Genomic DNA, 17,357 nt, shown 5'->3' with positions numbered 1-17,357 from the left:
GAATTCTCTGGAGCAGTGAACATGACCTCCATTCCTTGCCACCAAGTGCTCCTCTAGCAAGGCATAGCACACAACTACCTCTTGGTTCATGTCTGACAAAAGCAAACAAGTGAAGGGAGACGGAGATCTCTAAAGCTCCAGCCGTTCCAGCTCTGACAGCCTCCTGAGGACCCTGAGGCTACAGCTTCGTTCCTGATCTGACTGGCCAGATATCCGGTCCCGAGATCCAGGATGTGCCAACAAGCTACCCCGGCTTTGCCCTGTCGCTTGGCCAAGGCATGGCCAGTAAGGACTTCAGCTGTGCTTCAGTTGTAATGCATGTCACTGGTGGAAACGCATCTGTGGAAGTACTGGTCTCATAATTTGACAGTGGATGTAACCATGGAGACATAGAAAAAAGTGTTGCAATCTGGAGCAACACAATACAAAGGCAATTTGGCCTGCAGAATCAACTCCTGCAATACTGTGACTCACTTTATCTTGCCGTGGGCACTCAGTTCTAATCCCTTCGTCTTTATCTCCACGCACTCTCCTCCAGCAGAGCTAGATCATAATGGTCCTGATTTCCTGTAGACCCAATTCATATCTTTACTTTTCTGAGTCACCATGGAATACGTCAGGAAGAAGCTCTTGTCACCAGACTCTGGTGCAGATGAGCTGCCAGGGGAACAGTTTCAAGGTCAGTGATTCTCCTTCAGACCAGATCCCTTGGCACTGCCTCAGCCTGTTGTTTCTTTTTATAAACAGGAGAACAAAAGTTAAAGTAATGTGACTCACAAGGACAAGGCTTATCAACAGCGTGTAGTGGGTGCATGCATACTATCAATTATCAACGCAATCCAGCACACAGGAGGAACTCAGTGGGTCAGGCAGCATCCATGGAGGGAAAAGGTCAGTTGACATAAGTTCATCAGGACTGGAAGATGAAGGTGAGGAGAAACATAGAAACATAGAAAATAGGTGCAGGAGTAGGCCATTCAGCCCTTCGAGCCTGCACCGCCATTTATTATGATCATGGCTGATCATCCAACTCAGAACCCTGCACCAGCCTTCCCTCCATACCCCCTGATCCCCGTAGCCACATGGGCCATATCTAACTCCCTCTTAAATATAGCCAATGAACTGGCCTCAACTGTTTCCTGTGGCAGAGAATTCCACAGATTCACCACTCTCTGTGTGAAGAAGTTTTTCCGAATCTGTCCTAAAAGGCTTCCCCTTTATCCTCAAACTGTGACCCCTCGTTCTGGACTTCCCCAACATCGGGAACAATCTTCCTGCATCTAGCCTGCCCAATCCCTTTAGGATTTTATACGTTTCAATCAGATCCCCCCTCAATCTTCTAAATTCCAACGAGTACAAGCCCAGTTCATCCAGTCTTTCTTCATATGAAGGTCCTGCCATCCCAGGAATCAATCTGGTGAACCTTCTTTGTACTCCCTCTATGGCAAGGATGTCTTTCCTCAGATTAGGGGACCAAAACTGCACACAATACTCCAGGTGTGGTCTCACCAAGGCCTTGTACAACTGCAGTAGTACCTCCCTGCTCCTGTACTCGAATCCTCTCGCTATAAATGCCAGCATACCATTCGCCTTTTTCACCGCCTGCTGTACCTGCATGCCCACTTTCAATGACTGGTGTATAATGACACCCAGGTCTCGTTGCACCTCCCCTTTTCCTAATCGGCCACCATTCAGATAATAATCTGTTTTCCTATTTTTGCCACCAAAAGGGGTGGGGCAGGAGGTGGCAGGTGATAGGTGGGTCCATGTGAAGAGTGGTGATAGGGGTGAAGAGGGTAGAAATAATGTTAGAATCTGGCATGCAATTGGTGGAAGTGAAAAAGGACTGAAGAAGGTGGAATATGATAGATTTCTCCCACTGGTTCCCCTGCCCACTTCCTTCATTAGTCAACGCTCCATCTTCCTTTCGTATCAGATTCTATCATCTTTATCCTTTTTCACTTCCATCTCTCACCTCCCAGCTTCTGACATCATTCATATTCTTCACTGAGTTTGGATTGGATTACAACCAGAGGTCATGGGATAAGGGTGAAAGGTGAAAAGTTTAAGGGGAACCCGAGGGGAAATATCGTCACTCAGAGGGTTTTGAACATGTCCATGCAAGCTCAATTTCATCGTTTAAGACAAGTTTGGGTAGTACGGGTATGGAGGGCTTTGGTGCTGGTGCAGGTCATTGGGATAAGACAGTTTAAATGGTTCTGCACAGACTAGATGGGCCGAAGGGACTGTTTCTGTGCTGTACTTCTCTAGGACTCTCACTTTCTCCTCCACTTGCCTTTCACCCTCTTCATAGATCTACCTATCAGCAGCTAGCTCTTGCCCCAACCTTTCCTGCCACCCTTTTGTACTGCCCACCTTCCAGTCTAGGTGAGGGGTCTCAATCTGAAACGTAGGTTGCCCATTTCCCTCTATGGATATGCTGCCTGACCTGCTGAGTTCCTCCACACCTTTTGTGTGTTGCTCCGGGTTCCAGCGTCTGCAGTCTCTTGTATCTGCCACCATTTTCATTCGTCTCTGAAACCCTAGTCATTGACAGTGTGAGTTTACTCATTGGCTGGCGATTCACATGCATTGTGTTAAAGGAACCATAAATAGGAGGGGGGGGCATTGAGCCTGCTGCCCCATTCATCAAAATCACAACTGATTGCTAATTTTTCTTCTCTTATCCCATAATATGATCATAATAAATGGCGGTGCAGGCTCGAAGGGCCGAATGGCCTACTCCTGCACCTATTTTCTATGTTTCTATGTTTCTAATATGCAGATATTTACCAATTCCTGTTTGATCTCAGTGACTGAGCCTCCATAACCCTCTGGGGCAGAATTCAAAGACTCACCAAGCTCCAAGTGAAGGGGTTTCTCTGCATATCAGCCTAGCTCTTACTCAGACACTTGCTTCCTGGCCAACACCCTCCAGCCTACGGAAGTAATTTACCAGTTTCAGCGAGGTTTTTTTTCTCATTTCTCAAAGCTCTAAAGCTGCTTGACGCATGGTCATTGGGAAACCATTCATCCCAGAATCCACACAACTGATACTGGAAACCTGAAATAAAATTCTGCTCAGCAGGTTGGGAGTCATTTGCAGAAAGAGAAGATGATTTCTGGAGGGTCTCTCCACAGGTAACAGTAAGGATGGGTTTAACATGGGAGTCTCTATGGATATAGGAGATTGTACACTATGGGGATTCTTCTTGGGTACCGGAGACAGTTTTCAACATGAGGGTTCCTCCATGGGGAACGGACATCCATGCAGAGAGGGTCCGGTCTGATAGGCTGTCTAATTGATACTCACTTCCTCAGCTCATGCTCCAGTTTCATGTTCTACCAGGACTGGAGTCTTGGGGAGGGACGCAACGGGCAGTTGCTATTTTTCATAGCCTGTTGATTCTCAAATTTCTTGAAAACATCCCCTGTGTTTCTCTCAACACTGGCTGTTGCCAGGGGCCAGCTGACTCCAGCTACTTGACATGACTATTGTGGGTGATCTTGGTAATCCCCACATTGCTGCTCCCTTCAAGCTGCAGACACAGTAGTGGATCAGAACAGCAGCTTGAAAGGCAGCCCGTCCCTGGGTTAGGGTGAGTGTTTCTGTCAGTTTTAGCCAGAGGGGTGCTCTGGAGATGAGCGACTTGTTTCAGTCGAGTGAGGGGGAAATCTTGCTGCTCCCTCCCAGTAGTTTGTAGCTGATTTGGAACCAGAAAGTTCATAACAAGCAGAAACCAAACCTTTGTAGGTTAAGATAGTGGATCATTCCATATCTCTAACACCCATATAATTGTTGCTAGCTTTGTTAGCATTAGTCTTACTGATTATTGTGCCCAGTGTCACCTTTCCTAGCAAACTTTTCATTAGGCAAACAATGCATTCCATTATGCAACAAACCCATCCGTGTACATTTGATAGTGAAATATAATTAGTACAAATCAGGCCATTGCATTTGCCAACCCCCACCCTTGCAAAAAAGGTCATTCTGCAGGGAGTCATCAAGCGCTGCTCCACCATGGCGTTTCTTGTGAAGGGTGCCCCCCCCCCTGTAAACTTCAGCACAGTTCAGTGGAAGATCCACACCAAAATGATGTTATAACCGGCAGTGGCAGGAAGGCAATAAGTATTCAAGTGCTTGTCTCGTTTGGAGGATCTGTGTGTTTAGTTCCCTCCACAATTCACAGGAGGTGTATACGCTGCATTTTGTCAACCATGGTTGTCAGCACCTTAGTGAGAATATTTATCAGGTTCAGCCTGTAGCAGAAGCAGCAAACTACTTCCCACTGAGTGCTGAGAGCAATGTTTGGTTTATTACTCACTGTGTACTGATTTCCCTCCAACTGCACCCACCACTCCATTAACAAACACAATCAGGATCTTGGCCTGAAAGTGTTACAGGCTGTTACCACACACTACCCGAGCTGCAAAGAATCCACAGCAATCCCCATCATTTTTAACGTCAAATGTAAACAGCTCCTTTGGGGGGTGGGTGGGGGCAAGAGGTTGAAAGAAAGTATCAGGGATAATACAATCTTTTACATCTCCATGTGTTGCATTGCAACACAGCTGCAAGTTTGAAGGAAGAACAGCAGGTGCAGGGCTGATAGGACGAGGCACGTTTGTGAGGGAAAACACCCTCTAAAGTCCCAGAGATGGCCTCAACTGAAGTGTGAAGACTAATGCTGTGCACGGAGTCCCATTGTTTTGAGAAGACAGTACCAGCAAAAGTGACAAAGACACCTAAAGCACCCAGTCAGCATTCGAGTGGAAATTACTTGAGGCCCATGTTGGACAGTAAGTGGGCATGAAGCAAATACACTAACACACCCTCTTTCTTACACGTGTCCTTGTAGACCAGGCTCAGTGTGGGACACAATCAACATAAGACTCACTTTGTAGGTTTGATTCAGACATGTGATTAAAATCCACTTTACTCAATTTTAGCAATGACAATTCAAAATACAAGACTGAGATAGCAATTTAAAAAAGTTCAATTAAAAAATCTACAGCAAAGTTGAACCCTGAAACAAATCTGTACCGTCAAAATACCGTTAAAAAGACATCAATGCTTACAGCATGCTTCAGAAACGGACAAAAATGTAGCACTGGGAATTATTCCCTGTACATATAACTCACAGGGATTACAGAAAAACTTGGAAATAATTTTTTACAACTGAACTTTTCCCTATAATGCCTTAATATTATCTAGAAAATGTCAAACAACTCACAATGGACAATCACATATTGGTTACCAACATTAATTCCCTCTTTTGAAAAATAGAATGCACAATTAGTGTCACAGCCCAACTTTACAAATATTTGTTAAACAATACCCCATCCACAAATCTCCCCTTCTCCTCATCCGGAGAATAGCCAAGCACATTTGATATTTGAAGGAATCATCCTTAGGACAGTGTAGTCATTAAATGCAAGGCATCACTTAGAAAGCTCCAGAACTTTCTGCAATACTGTTACATTATCTGGCCAGACTGTACCAGGTTATACAGATACTTCTTCCTCCCGAGTATTAATGGAATTGGTCATCATAATTTAAAACCCACCAGCCAGCCATTTTGTAGAACCTCTTCAAGTACTGCAGAAAATTTTTCTGAAGACAATGCAAACTATCATTAAAACTTAGTAAAACTGTGCAGCCTACAGTATTAGTATTACTGTGGATCAGTATAGATCCAAGAGACTTTCTTTTAGTAGAGAAAGTGTCACTCAACCAAAAAATATTAATGTTGTATTATAATAAAAAAAGCCCTGCTTTAATATCAAAGTTGACTGTATTAAATTACAGGTTATTGTCCATGTGAAGTTGACCAGTCAACTTGAAGATCTATCTTCAACTGTTCAAGATAAACAGCTAAGATATCTTGTCCACACATGTTCCTTGCCTTCCAGATAGATACAGAAAAAATAATGTTCAGAAATATAAATCAAACCAACACCTCCCTCCCCTTCCCCTCAGCACCTGGACAACATAGGAGAGTTCTGAGGAAATCAATGCCACAGATGCCAGGTCCATTCTGCTTCAGTTCTTGTACTCAACAGGCACATCACCAGTTTCATTCAATAGGCATGTACGGACCAATGCTTCAGTGACTGCATAGGGGTCACAATTGGCAGATGGACGGCGGTCTTCAAAGTAACCTTTCTTGTCTTGGCCAACAGAACGAGGTATGCGGATGCTGGCTCCTCTGTTGGCAACTCCAGCTGAGAACTCATTAATATTGGAAGTTTCGTGGTAGCCTGTCAGACGCCTGGCATTGTCCAACCCTCCCTTGGGATCATAGGCACGGATGTGGTATTGATGCCTCTTGCCAAGTTTTTCAATGCATTCCTCAATGAATCTAAAGGAAAGAATAGTTTTACTGCTATGTGCCAACTTGAATGTACAGGAGCACAAGAAGCTGCAGACAGCAGTGAACGTAACCCGATAAATCATAGGTGCAATCCTCCCCACCACTGGTAGTATCCACAGGAGGCACTGCATCAAGGCAATATCCAAAGATCCTCACTATCTAGCTGATAGCATCTTTTTACAGCTACCACCATAAGCAGGAGGTACAGAAGCCTGGTAGTTCCACATCTCCAGGCTCAAGAACATGGTAGCATAGAGGTTAGTGTGACACTATTGCAGCTCAGGGTGTTCTGCAGTTCGGAGTTCAATCCCACGTCCTCCCTGTGGAATGCACCAGTTTCCTCCTCTTGGCTTCCTTCCACAGTCCAACAATGTACCGGTGAGTGGGGAGTGGGGCAGAGTTAAAATGGTGGGTTGCTGATGGAGCAGCTCGAAGGGCCAAAGGTTCCCTACTGTATCTCTAAATTAATAAAATGCTACTTCCCTTTGACCCTTTGATTCTTGAATCAACTGGTACAGCCCCAATCAACAGAGTTTAGCAACAGTATGCCCACTTTGCACCAAAATAAATTGATGCTTTGTTCTAATTGTAGTCCTTTGTGTAAACACGGTGTGTCTAATTTTTTTCATGTGAATGATGCTTATCTAATGCAGCATTATCGTCTGTGATGCCACTGCAAGTTAGTTTTATTGCACCTGTGCGAACATGGACTTTTGCCTATGATAATGAATTGCACTGAGTTGAGAAATGAATTTTCCTTATGAACTTGCAACGCCAACCTACCATCAAAGGAGAGAATTCATATTTTCGTACCATTAAGGACGCACCAGTTGAGGAAAAGTAATTTCACCATAACCTCCCCACCTCCCACTTGAGTACAGCAAGGTTAGAACATGAAGGATTCCCCCGTTTCTGCTTCAGACACTCAGCCCCAAGGTGTAATACTCACTTCAACCCGTTGTCTTCCCGCATTGCCTTGGTGCTGAAGTTGGTGTGGCAGCCAGCACCATTCCAGTTACCAGGTATGGGCTTTGGGTCAAAGCTGGCAATGATGCCAAAATCCTCACACACCCTGTGCAGAATGAATCGTGACATCCACAAGTGGTCACCCATGTCAATGCCTTCACAGGGCCCAACCTGGTACTCCCACTGTAATAAAGTCAAGACGTATAGATTAGTTTGAAAGCAAGAATTGCACCAACTGCAACTTTATTGTTAAGATATTGCTTCGGAGATGGTTTATCCATATTCCTAGCAATGCACACGTTATTGAGGATTGCATTACGACTTCTCTTTCCGAGTTGCAGCCAATCAGGACAGAGACCCAATGATGGTGCACATTTAAGGTGGTCTTCATGACCAAGAGATCAGTAACACTTCACACTCATTAAAATGGAAAAAAAAAAATGTAGAGATTTACAACAATGCTATCAGGACTCAAAGGCCCGAATTATGAAGTGAGGTTGGGCAGGTAGGGATAACCCAGGAGATTATAGACCAGTGAGTCCAGTGAATAGTCAGCATGGCTTTGTCAAAGACAGGTCGTGCCTTAACAGTCTGATTGAATTTTTTGAGGATGTGACAAAAACACATTGATGAAGGTAGAGCCATAGATGCAGTGTATATGGATTTTAGCAAGGCATTTGATAAGGTACCCCATGCAAGGCCTATTGAGAAAGTAAGGAGGCATGAGATCCAAGGGGACATTGTTTTGTGGATCCAGAACTGGCTTGCCTACAGAAGGCAAAGAGTGGTTGTAGACGGGTCATATTCTGCATAGAGGCCAGTGACCAGTGGTGTGTCTCAGGGATCTGTTCCGGACCCCTACTCTTTGTGTTTTTTATAAATGACCTGGATGAGGAAGTGGAGGGATGGGTTAGTAAATCTGCTGATGACACAAAGGTTGGGGGGAGGGTGTTGTGGATAGTGTGGAGGGCTGTCAGAGGTTACAGCGGGACATTGATAGGATGCAAAACTGGACTAAGAAGTGGCAGTTGGAGTTCAACCCAGATAAGTGTGAGGTGATTCATTTTGGTAGGTCAAATATGATGGCATAGTATTAATGGTAAGAATCTTGGCAGTGTGGTGGATCAGAGGGATCTTGGGGTCCGAGTCCATAGGACACTCAAAGCTGCTACACAGGTTGACTCTGTGGCATACGGTGCATTGGCCTTCATCAATCGTGGAATTAAGTTTAGGAGCCGAGAGGTAATGTTGCAGCTATATAGTTGGCGTGTGGCCAAGTGGTTAAGGCGTGGGACTAGTGATCTGAAGGTCATGAGTTCGAGCCTCAGCTGGGGCAGTGTCCTTCAGCAAGGCACTTAACCACACATTGCTCCTGCACATTTATAGCCCAGCGGCAGCGGTTGGTACAGTATGGACAAGACAAGACCCTGGTCAGACCCCACCTGGAGTACTGTGCTCAGTTCTGGCCGCCTCACTACAGGAAGGACGTGGAAGCCATAGAAAGGGTGCACAGGAGATTTACAAGGATGTTGCTTAGATTAGGGCGCATGCCTTATGAGAATAGGTTGAGTGAACTCAGCCTTTTCTCCTTGGAGCGACAGAGGATGATGAGAAGTGACCTGACAGAGGTTTACAAGATGATGAGAAGCATTGATCGTGTGGATAGTCAGAGGCTTTTTCCCAGGGCTGAAATGGCTAGCACGAGAGGACACAGTTTTAAGGTGCTTATAAGCAGGTAAAGAGGAGATGTCAGGGGTAAGTTTTTTTTTATATGCAGAGTTGTGAGTGCGTGGAATGGGCTGCTGGTGGTGGCGGAAACAATAGGGTCTTTTAAGAGACTCCTGGATGTTTAGAAAAGGGCTATGGGTAAGCCTAGGTAGTTCTAAGGTAAGGACATGTTCGGCACAGCTTTGTGGGCAGAAGGGCCTGTATTGTGCTGTAGGTTTTCTGTTTCTTATTCCTTGGAATGCAAGAAACTGGGGATGACCTTGTAGAGGTGTGTAAAATCTGAAGGGTAGAGATGGAGTGCACACAACCTTTTCCCAGGGTAGGAAAACTGTTTACCATTGATTGTGTTTTTGCACCTCAGTCTCATTTACTGTTTTAATGAAACCCCGACAAAACACTAATGCATCTGCCTCCACTGAACCAGCCACACAAACACCCTGGCCAGAGCAGATCAGAGGCTGGGGATCCCATGTCCTGTGAGATTCCACGGTACAAATGGCTGTGTGAACACAGCTCCAACAACTCAGAATCTCACCACGCAAGTCAAGCAGGTCACTTGATTCGGCACCTAATTATCCCCGGAACGCACCCGCCTTCCCTCCACCAGCCGCACTCACCAGGCTACTCCAACGGTACCACCCAAAGCCAGCAACAGAAGGCCAGCCAGTGCAAGGAAGCACTGCTACTTGCACGGTCCCCTTTCAAGTTGTAGACCCCCTCCCCCCACCAAACGAGGAAAAATATCGGTCAACTCTCATCATCGGATCTAAATAGAACTCTCTCCCAACAGCATTTCCCCAATCAGATGGTCCGAGTCCTGCACCAGGGACAACCATAAAATTCCAAGGTAGTATTCCAGCAGTGTGGAAGAAGCACTGGCAAGCCTTCCTTTGGGATTAGAAATCGGGCACTTGTCAGTTCATCTCCTTCTCAGTGAGATGAAAACTTCCTATTTCTATATGGGGCAAACCCAGCCAATCACACCCCAAAATCTACCAATGGCATTTACAAGAACTGTAGCACTAAAATTACTGCAGCAACTCAGCAGGTAAAGCAGGGGGTAAAGTAATTGCTGACATTTTGGGTCAACACCCTACGTCAGATTTACAAGCTTCCTGCACCGTAGCTGGCATCCTTGAGCATACCAGCACCATGATCGTTAACGGCAATTACCCCAATCACTCTGAAATCAGTTCTAAATCTCACAACTAGCCCCGCTTCAGAATGCCACCTTCCCTTCAGACCTTGAGCAATGTTGGTGTCAGCTCAGTATATCGCACATCGAACATTAACAAGTCTTCATGCACGGCCAGCTGTACCACACAACATCCCACCCAACAGCAGAACACTCGGGCAAAATAATATTCATGTCGTCAGAAAATCAATGTTTGAATTCACAAATCCAGGTAGGCACGTGCTGAACTATGGCCACTTGCCATCTCTGCCTGTTCAAGTTCTCTCCCTGTTGCTGCCTGTTCATTTTCTGTCCACTTACCAACAATTCACAGATCCAGTCCTGGAATGTCATCCGAGTGGGAGACATTAGGCTGCAATTTAGCAAATTAAACACACAAAGCAAGTTGAAAATGGAATGTAATTAATACAATTGACTACACTGATCCTCTCCACACCTCTTCAACACCATTAGCACTCTGATATCTCCACAAAACACCCGCCTTTATCAGTTCGTTAAGGAATGATTACCAATCATCTTACCTGTGAAGCCATAACCTCAGCGTTTGTTCCAGAGATGTTAATTCCAGCATAGAGGCAGGCTCGGTAATGGGCTTCTACAATGTCACGGCCGTATGCTTTGTCTGCACCAACTCCACAGTAGTACGGCCCTGTAAGACAGACAGATAGCAATTAAATAACAGGAACAGAAGTTAAACCTTTTCAAGAGATGGATGTCACTGGCAGGGCCAGCATTATTACTGATCCTCAAATGCCCTTGAGAAGATTAGAGTGGAGCCACATTCTTGGACTGTTGCAAGCCTTCCGAAGAAGGCGTTCCCACAGTGCTGCTGGGGTGAGAGTTCGAGACCGAGTGATGATGTATTTTCGGGTCAGGATGGTCTGCCCTTTGGAGAGAAACATAGGTGGTGGTATTCCTTCCTATCCTTCTTGATGGTGGGGGGGCTTTAGATTTGGGAGGTGCTATCCAACAATTCAGAATATAACTGCAGACCATTTTGTAGATGGTTGACACTGTGGTGAAGGAAATGAATGGTGAGGAGCAGCTGCAGTCATTACGCCTAATAGTGCTGCCCCTCACTCCTGGCTGCATCTCACTCCCGCCTTCTAGACGGTCTTGGGGTGTCAGGACATGAGTCACCCACCTCAGACCGATGGAGAACTCAGTGATGGAAATGGCACTGAGTGTCAAGTAGAGGTGATCACTGGTTGGCACCAGGCACAAAGGTTACTTGTCAATTATCAGTTCACACTTCAATGTTGTCTGGGTCTTGCTGCGTGCAGACAAGTTGTGAATGGAACATAATTGTGAACAGCCGTAACATCCCCACTTCCAATCTTCTCATGGATCTCAACGATGAACTCAGAATACTGCCATCAGAACCTCCTTTGTGATATTTTGGGTCCGGGATAATTTGACAACCACCTTACTCCGTGCAAGGTTTGATTTCAACCACTTGCATTTTCCCTTTGATGCCCATTGACCAGGATGTCTCGACACCACACACCTCTGCAGTTCAGAACAATTCCTTCTGGACACCAGAACCACAGTTTGAGACCCATGAAGACGTACAGGCCTGGAGTAATTTTGCAAGACCCATTTTCAGTAGTGCTGACTGTGAGATGGTGGCCTGTTTTACTTTTATTCTCGTCCTGATTTAAAGCAACTGGCTGGATCACTGCAGAGTGCAATAAACATCTCATACAGTGCTGACTGGTAAAAGATCACACACTTCCTTCCCCAAATGGCAAGGCTGAACCAAGTGGTTCCTTGTGATTTTACTAACCAAAGGAAAATCCCACAGTTACAGCACGCGCTGTCATGCCTGGGTTGTCAGGCTGTCCCCAGGTAAACAACAGATTCTACTTTGCAGCCAATTGTGACCACAAATTAGAAATACACTCAATATGGTAACCACTTCTCCAGTATTGCAATGATTGACATGGAAGGCACATCAGGCTGAAAATAGCAATTACTAAATGAGAAAAAAAGAAACTTTTTGCTGATCACAGCAACAAATGTATGCATGTACATTTTTGAATTTATGGAAACACATTCATTTGCTGGGATGTCCACAGATCAGATGTTGCTAACTTGGGAACAGCCTGAAACTTAACCACTACAGTAATAATACATTGAAACAGTCCCTTCAGCCCTTCAGCCAATCGAGTCCAACTGGAATAAGCACTACTTACCCAGTCTCATTTTGTCCTCCCACATACTGGGAAATGCAAGGTCTTACTACCAGCATCACTAACATTTTTCTAAAACACGGGATAGAAAGTGATAGCGCACCTTGTGGTCCAGGAAAACCATTGGAAGGCCATCCGAAGGGGTGCCCATCTGTACCCAGCAAAGTATATTCCTGTTCCATCCCAAACCAGGGGCACTGGTTTGAAATCATAGACATGATTTTTTGACAGGAATTTCTAAGATTACTTTCTGTAGAAAGAAACAACAGGTTGCAACATCAATTATGTAACATTTCCCCTCAAAAGAAACTATTTAATATTAGCTTTAGCAAACACTTAACAAGTAAGAGTTACGTCGAGGGCGACAAGAGACAATGACACTGAAGCCCTGGACTTAAAACGATGGATGTAATGTGGCTGATTCTATTGACCCCATTATAGCAGAAACAGAAGAAATTCACCAGGATGTTGACCAGATTGGGGAGAAGTTGGCTGACTGAGGTTGCTTTCGCTGGAGGTTCAGAGGCTGACAGGAGGACTGACAGAAATAAATATTAAAGAGATATACACAAGACAGAATAGTTTACCCCAGAATAGAAATGTCAAACAGTACTAGGTATAGGTTTCAGGTGAGAGGGGGCATGTTTAAAAGAAATGAGTGAGGCAAATGTGTGTTTCTTTTAACTATACAGAATGATAGGAGCCTTGGATGCACTGTTAGGGGAGGTGGTAGAAGCAGACATGATAGCAACATTTAATAAGTATTCAGACAGACATGAATCCGCAGAGAATGGAGACCACGTGCAGTTTAAATTGGCATTGTGGTCAGCTCTACAAGTTGGGCTGACCACTCTAAAATTCTATGCTCTGCATGTTCTCATCAGGGTACTGAACAGAGAACGATATGCAGAGATAAAATTTACAGGGCTACAGGTAGACAGGAAATGAGACAGAAGAGATTTGCTTCAGTATGATCCCATGCCTTTCAAAGTAAAACTTTCAACCAAAGTAATTTCACAGGAACAGCATCAACTGAGTGGGCCAATCCAGGTCTAACAACATGAGAAGTGGATCCCAAAGCCTTGCGGGGCATTAATGGGGCAGAATGGATTCAGGGGATCAGGGAATGTTTTAGCCTTTATAGAAAGGGACCGAAGGTCTGAACCTGAAGGAAATGATGTTATGAATGACAGCTTGGGAAGGTTGGTTCCATGAAAAGTACATCAGTAGCTGAGAGTGGGAAGAAGAACTTGTCCACTACCTCTAACCCAATGTCACTTCCTTTCATTTACACATTAGCAAACAAGTGTCAGCATAAAAACTAAGCCCGGATTAACAGACTCAGAACGTGCAGGGCTTCAGGGCGAGAGATAATTGAGCAGCACCAGCAAAATGCAAGATAGTCCGAGTGGCCGTGCAACTCGCTACGCCTTCCATACCTGCTGGCTTCCTGTTGTACTTGAGGACCTCACACAGCACAAGCTTGTTTGGATCCTGACGGAAGGGGTCCCGGAATATGGCAGACGGAATCAGGTACATGTCGCTATTGGATCCCTCTGACTGATAGGTACTGGAGCCGTCGAAGTTCCACTCTGGCAGATCTGAAATGGACAAAAGCGTTACAGAATGCTAACGTGACGCAAAAGTCAAAGTCTCCCAGCTCAAAGAAAGGGCCATTCAGACAACAAAGCAAACTCATGAACAGCAACTCACATTGTCTCAGTACATCATGTGAAGGCGCCTGGAGGCAGCGTGAGCAGAAGTATTATGCGTTTGAAGCGTATGAAGTCCATAGCAGTGGAAAATTGCTCTAAATGGTTTCATCCCCCACCAACCACCTCCCTACCCCATGTCATATTTACCTATCTTACGTGCAAATAATTAAAACTCCATAGTGAACTTTTTGAGGCAGACCATTGCCTTCAACCAGGGGTCTCCAAAGCAGACAACTGCAACAATCACATTGCCCAGTCTAGGGGAAGATAGCCAACCATGTCTGCTGCAATAGAAACATTTGCAATGCAATTTTAGTAAAATTGTGATGCAGGCAAAAACAACTGCAATTTCACACCTTGCACTGAAACAGTGCATTTACTGCACAGACATGGACTAAAGAACCTGTGAGACAAGGCACAAAAAGCACGGATTGAAGAGTCATGTCACACTTGGCTTTATCGAGAGCACCATGCGAAATGGCAGCGTTACTGTGGTGATTGCAAGGGTCACCGTAGCAAGGCTGACACGCTTAATTCATTACAACACAGCCGACTTTTCTTTAAAATTTCTCAAAAAAAAGCAGAGCTCCATCTGGATTTAAACTGGCTCCAAGCCAAAGCGTCTTTCCAGTGTTTACATTAGGAATAATTGGGAAGCCATGCAGTCCACATTCCAAAAGTTAAATATTCCGGCAGCAGTGCCCGGGGAAGGCACGCGATTTCATACCCAGAGAGCCTCCCGAGGACAGTGGCTAGTCAAGCAGAGGAAGTCTGGGAGCAGGGTGAGCGACCAGCAGGCTGAGGTCGAGAAGTGAGGCAAATGCAAGCAGGCAGCTCGAGCAGGACCCAAAACACATAGCTACCAACCGTGGGGGCAGTTCAACGAACAGGGGTATGGAATGGATTAAAGATAACGGTGAGTGAGCGTGTCTCCCCGACCTGGGGGGCTACTGGCCGGCGTATCTCGGGAGAGGGATTGGACCTACCACTGACGGTCTTGGGCTCCCGATCCAGGGTTCTCGTCTTGCAGCGCACCGCCTCTCCTGTGCCGTCGATCCAGATGTACATGGCCTGCACTTTGCCGTCCTGTGGCAGCTCCATGTAGTTCTTCTTGACCACCTTGTTGAGGCCGGCGCTGGCTGAAGTGGCCATCTTGTAGGTCTGCAGGGGAAAGAAGGCACACTGGTTAGCCTCTGTCGGGGGGAGGGGGGGGAGGGGGTGGAGGTGGGGGCGGCAGGGCGCACCGCGCACGCCGGCCGGCCAACAAAGAAACTGGGGGGAGGGGGCGGGCTGCCGGCTCCCGGCTCCGCTGTGCAAGTCTGGTCTGGTCTGGTCCACTCCGCAGTCCTGCACGGCACCGGCTAGGGCGACCAGCACCGTACATGCACCCCAGCAACCGAAGCATGCAGCCCACCCCGTCCCATCTACACTGAAGCACTGCAGCCCAGCCCGGACGCGGCTAATTTCTGGCTTCACCCTGATCAATCCCGCAATCATTTTTCTGGCCGCACTCTTGATCAAACCCGCAAATTAAATTCCTGGATCACACCCTGCCATGCAAATCATGCACACCTCCCCACCACCCCGCCACCAAGCGACCGATTTTCACAAGATCCCTAACGTCTAATTGGACTGAACATCAACCTACATGTTGATTCCGCCATATCGTCGGCTTGCTATTACCGATTTTTTTTACCAGAAACAGGACACATCGAGAGATCCGCATCCTTCACCAAAAATACTACAAAACAAAATTCCCAATTATTACAAGTACATGGGCTTTTTAACCAGTAAAAGCGCCGACCCAAGATAAAAGCATCGATAAAACAGGCACACTAGGAGCTAGTAACTCCCGCAGAGAGGCTCAGGTTGTTAGCTGCTGTCTGCTCCCCTGAGATAGGAGGTGGTGTGGGGGGGGGGGGTTGTAGAGAACCACTGCTCCCAGTAGTTGCCCGTGACGACTGTACCTTTAAACTTGCAGGCACTGTTCACTCTTCAATTCACCCTTGCAGCTTTTCATTCGGCTGCCGTGCAAACGGCCCTGGGAGTTGCATTTATAACATAGAGTCCGGGGATCTGCCCAGGTGCTGCCAGGATGTGATGCTGCGCGGGCCAGCCCTTGTGCTGCAGTCATTGGGTGGTGTTCAGTCTCTGGGAGTTGCTAGTACCTCCCCTCCTGGCTGCTGTTGCTCTGTTCCCCCCTCATGTTCCATCCCCCTCCATCTTTCCTCCCCTCCTCTCCGCTGTGCTTCCGATTCGTGGAAATTTCTGCGACCAAAGGGCCCTTGTTGTATTGCATAAGATGCAGAAATAGAACACGTAGATTAGCATCTGGGCAAAAGCAAGAAAATCTGAACTCGTCCCACTCCGTGTCAGTAAATTCGGTGATTTTCCTTTTCCCCAGTTGCAAAGGTTGGGTGCCTAGGACAGTCTTTGCAGAACCTCGTTACTTCTCACGTTTGGCCCGTTATCAAATTAGTCCCAAATATTAGTTGCATAGCATCATGTGAAGCGTGCATTGTTTGTAAAACATCTCCCTCCCAAAGTTTGGGTCGGGAGCATTCGCACAGTATTGTTTTTAATCTGAAACTTCAGTTTGGAACAGCACTGGCAGAACATCCTGAGCACTTGAGTTTATTTAAAATAATCCGTTGCGGTTTAAATCCGCAGCGTGTAATTCTCGCTCAGTAATGCAATAGATTTCGTGGAATTAGATAAGAGGATTGCGGTGTTACAAATAAGAAACAAATCAAATGCTCTCAGATCACGGATGGGAAATTCATTGGGTTTCCTGTTCCTCAGAACCCGACTTATTAGCACCGCTGTCGTTTAAGTGATCGTTTCACAATACAGTATTACGGCCCTCCTCCCTGTTGCCTAAGCACAGTTTTGTCGGAAGTGCTGTCTTCTGATTAACTGTCAAACTTTTCTGCGATTCAGGTCTGTATAATTATTACTTTACAGCCTTCACTGCGATCAACTAGCCTGACTTGAACCCTCTTAACGACGCTGGTAAACTCACTCACGCAGTCGGAATTATATTTATTATTACTGACTTATCTAATGTGAGATTCGTTGTTTTGAGGCAGCAGAACGGTGCAAAACCATTATTATAAACTACAAAAATAAATAGTGCATGAAAAATATCAAGGTTGTGGGCAGCCTTGCGAGAGATGAAGGCTACTGG

At 46.0% G+C, this 17,357-nt stretch overlaps 1 protein-coding gene across 2 annotated transcripts; it reads right to left on the bottom strand.

Annotated features, from left to right (window-relative positions):
• Nucleotides 1–4,906: 4,906 nt before the first annotated feature.
• LOC134354621 (glutamine synthetase, mitochondrial) lies at nucleotides 4,907–16,293 on the bottom strand. 2 transcript variants are annotated; one of them, XM_063063635.1, is made up of 8 exons: nucleotides 16,138–16,289; nucleotides 15,819–15,911; nucleotides 15,157–15,331; nucleotides 13,895–14,056; nucleotides 12,559–12,705; nucleotides 10,785–10,912; nucleotides 7,324–7,523; nucleotides 4,907–6,362 (listed from the first exon to the last, which is right to left on the bottom strand). In XM_063063635.1, the coding sequence occupies exons 2-8, from the start codon at nucleotides 15,894–15,896 to the stop codon at nucleotides 6,044–6,046; spliced, it is 1,209 nt and encodes a 402-aa protein (XP_062919705.1). In that variant the 5' UTR covers nucleotides 15,897–15,911; nucleotides 16,138–16,289; the 3' UTR covers nucleotides 4,907–6,043. The 2 variants fall into 2 exon arrangements, with proteins under 2 accessions (XP_062919705.1, XP_062919707.1); XM_063063637.1 differs by lacking the exon at nucleotides 15,819–15,911 and having other exon boundaries at nucleotides 16,138–16,293.
• Between the last annotated feature and the right edge of the window lie 1,064 nt (nucleotides 16,294–17,357).

The sequence above is a fragment of the Mobula hypostoma genome, chromosome 12 (genome assembly GCF_963921235.1).
Source record: "Mobula hypostoma chromosome 12, sMobHyp1.1, whole genome shotgun sequence".
NCBI classification, from domain to species: Eukaryota; Metazoa; Chordata; class Chondrichthyes; order Myliobatiformes; family Myliobatidae; genus Mobula; species Mobula hypostoma.
This window is presented reverse-complemented; position numbering and strand designations above follow the sequence as displayed.

Coding starts and splice junctions, on each gene's coding strand:
- LOC134354621 (XM_063063635.1), bottom strand. CDS start 15,896: ATGCGGATCTCTCGATGTGTCCTGTTTCTGGTAAAAAAAATCGGTAAT. Junction 10,913..12,558: donor TGGTTTTCCTGGACCACAAG/GTGCGCTATCAC, acceptor TCTGTCTTACAG/GGCCGTACTACTGTGGAGTT. Junction 7,524..10,784: donor CTGAGGTTATGGCTTCACAG/GTAAGATGATTG, acceptor ACTTTATTACAG/TGGGAGTACCAGGTTGGGCC.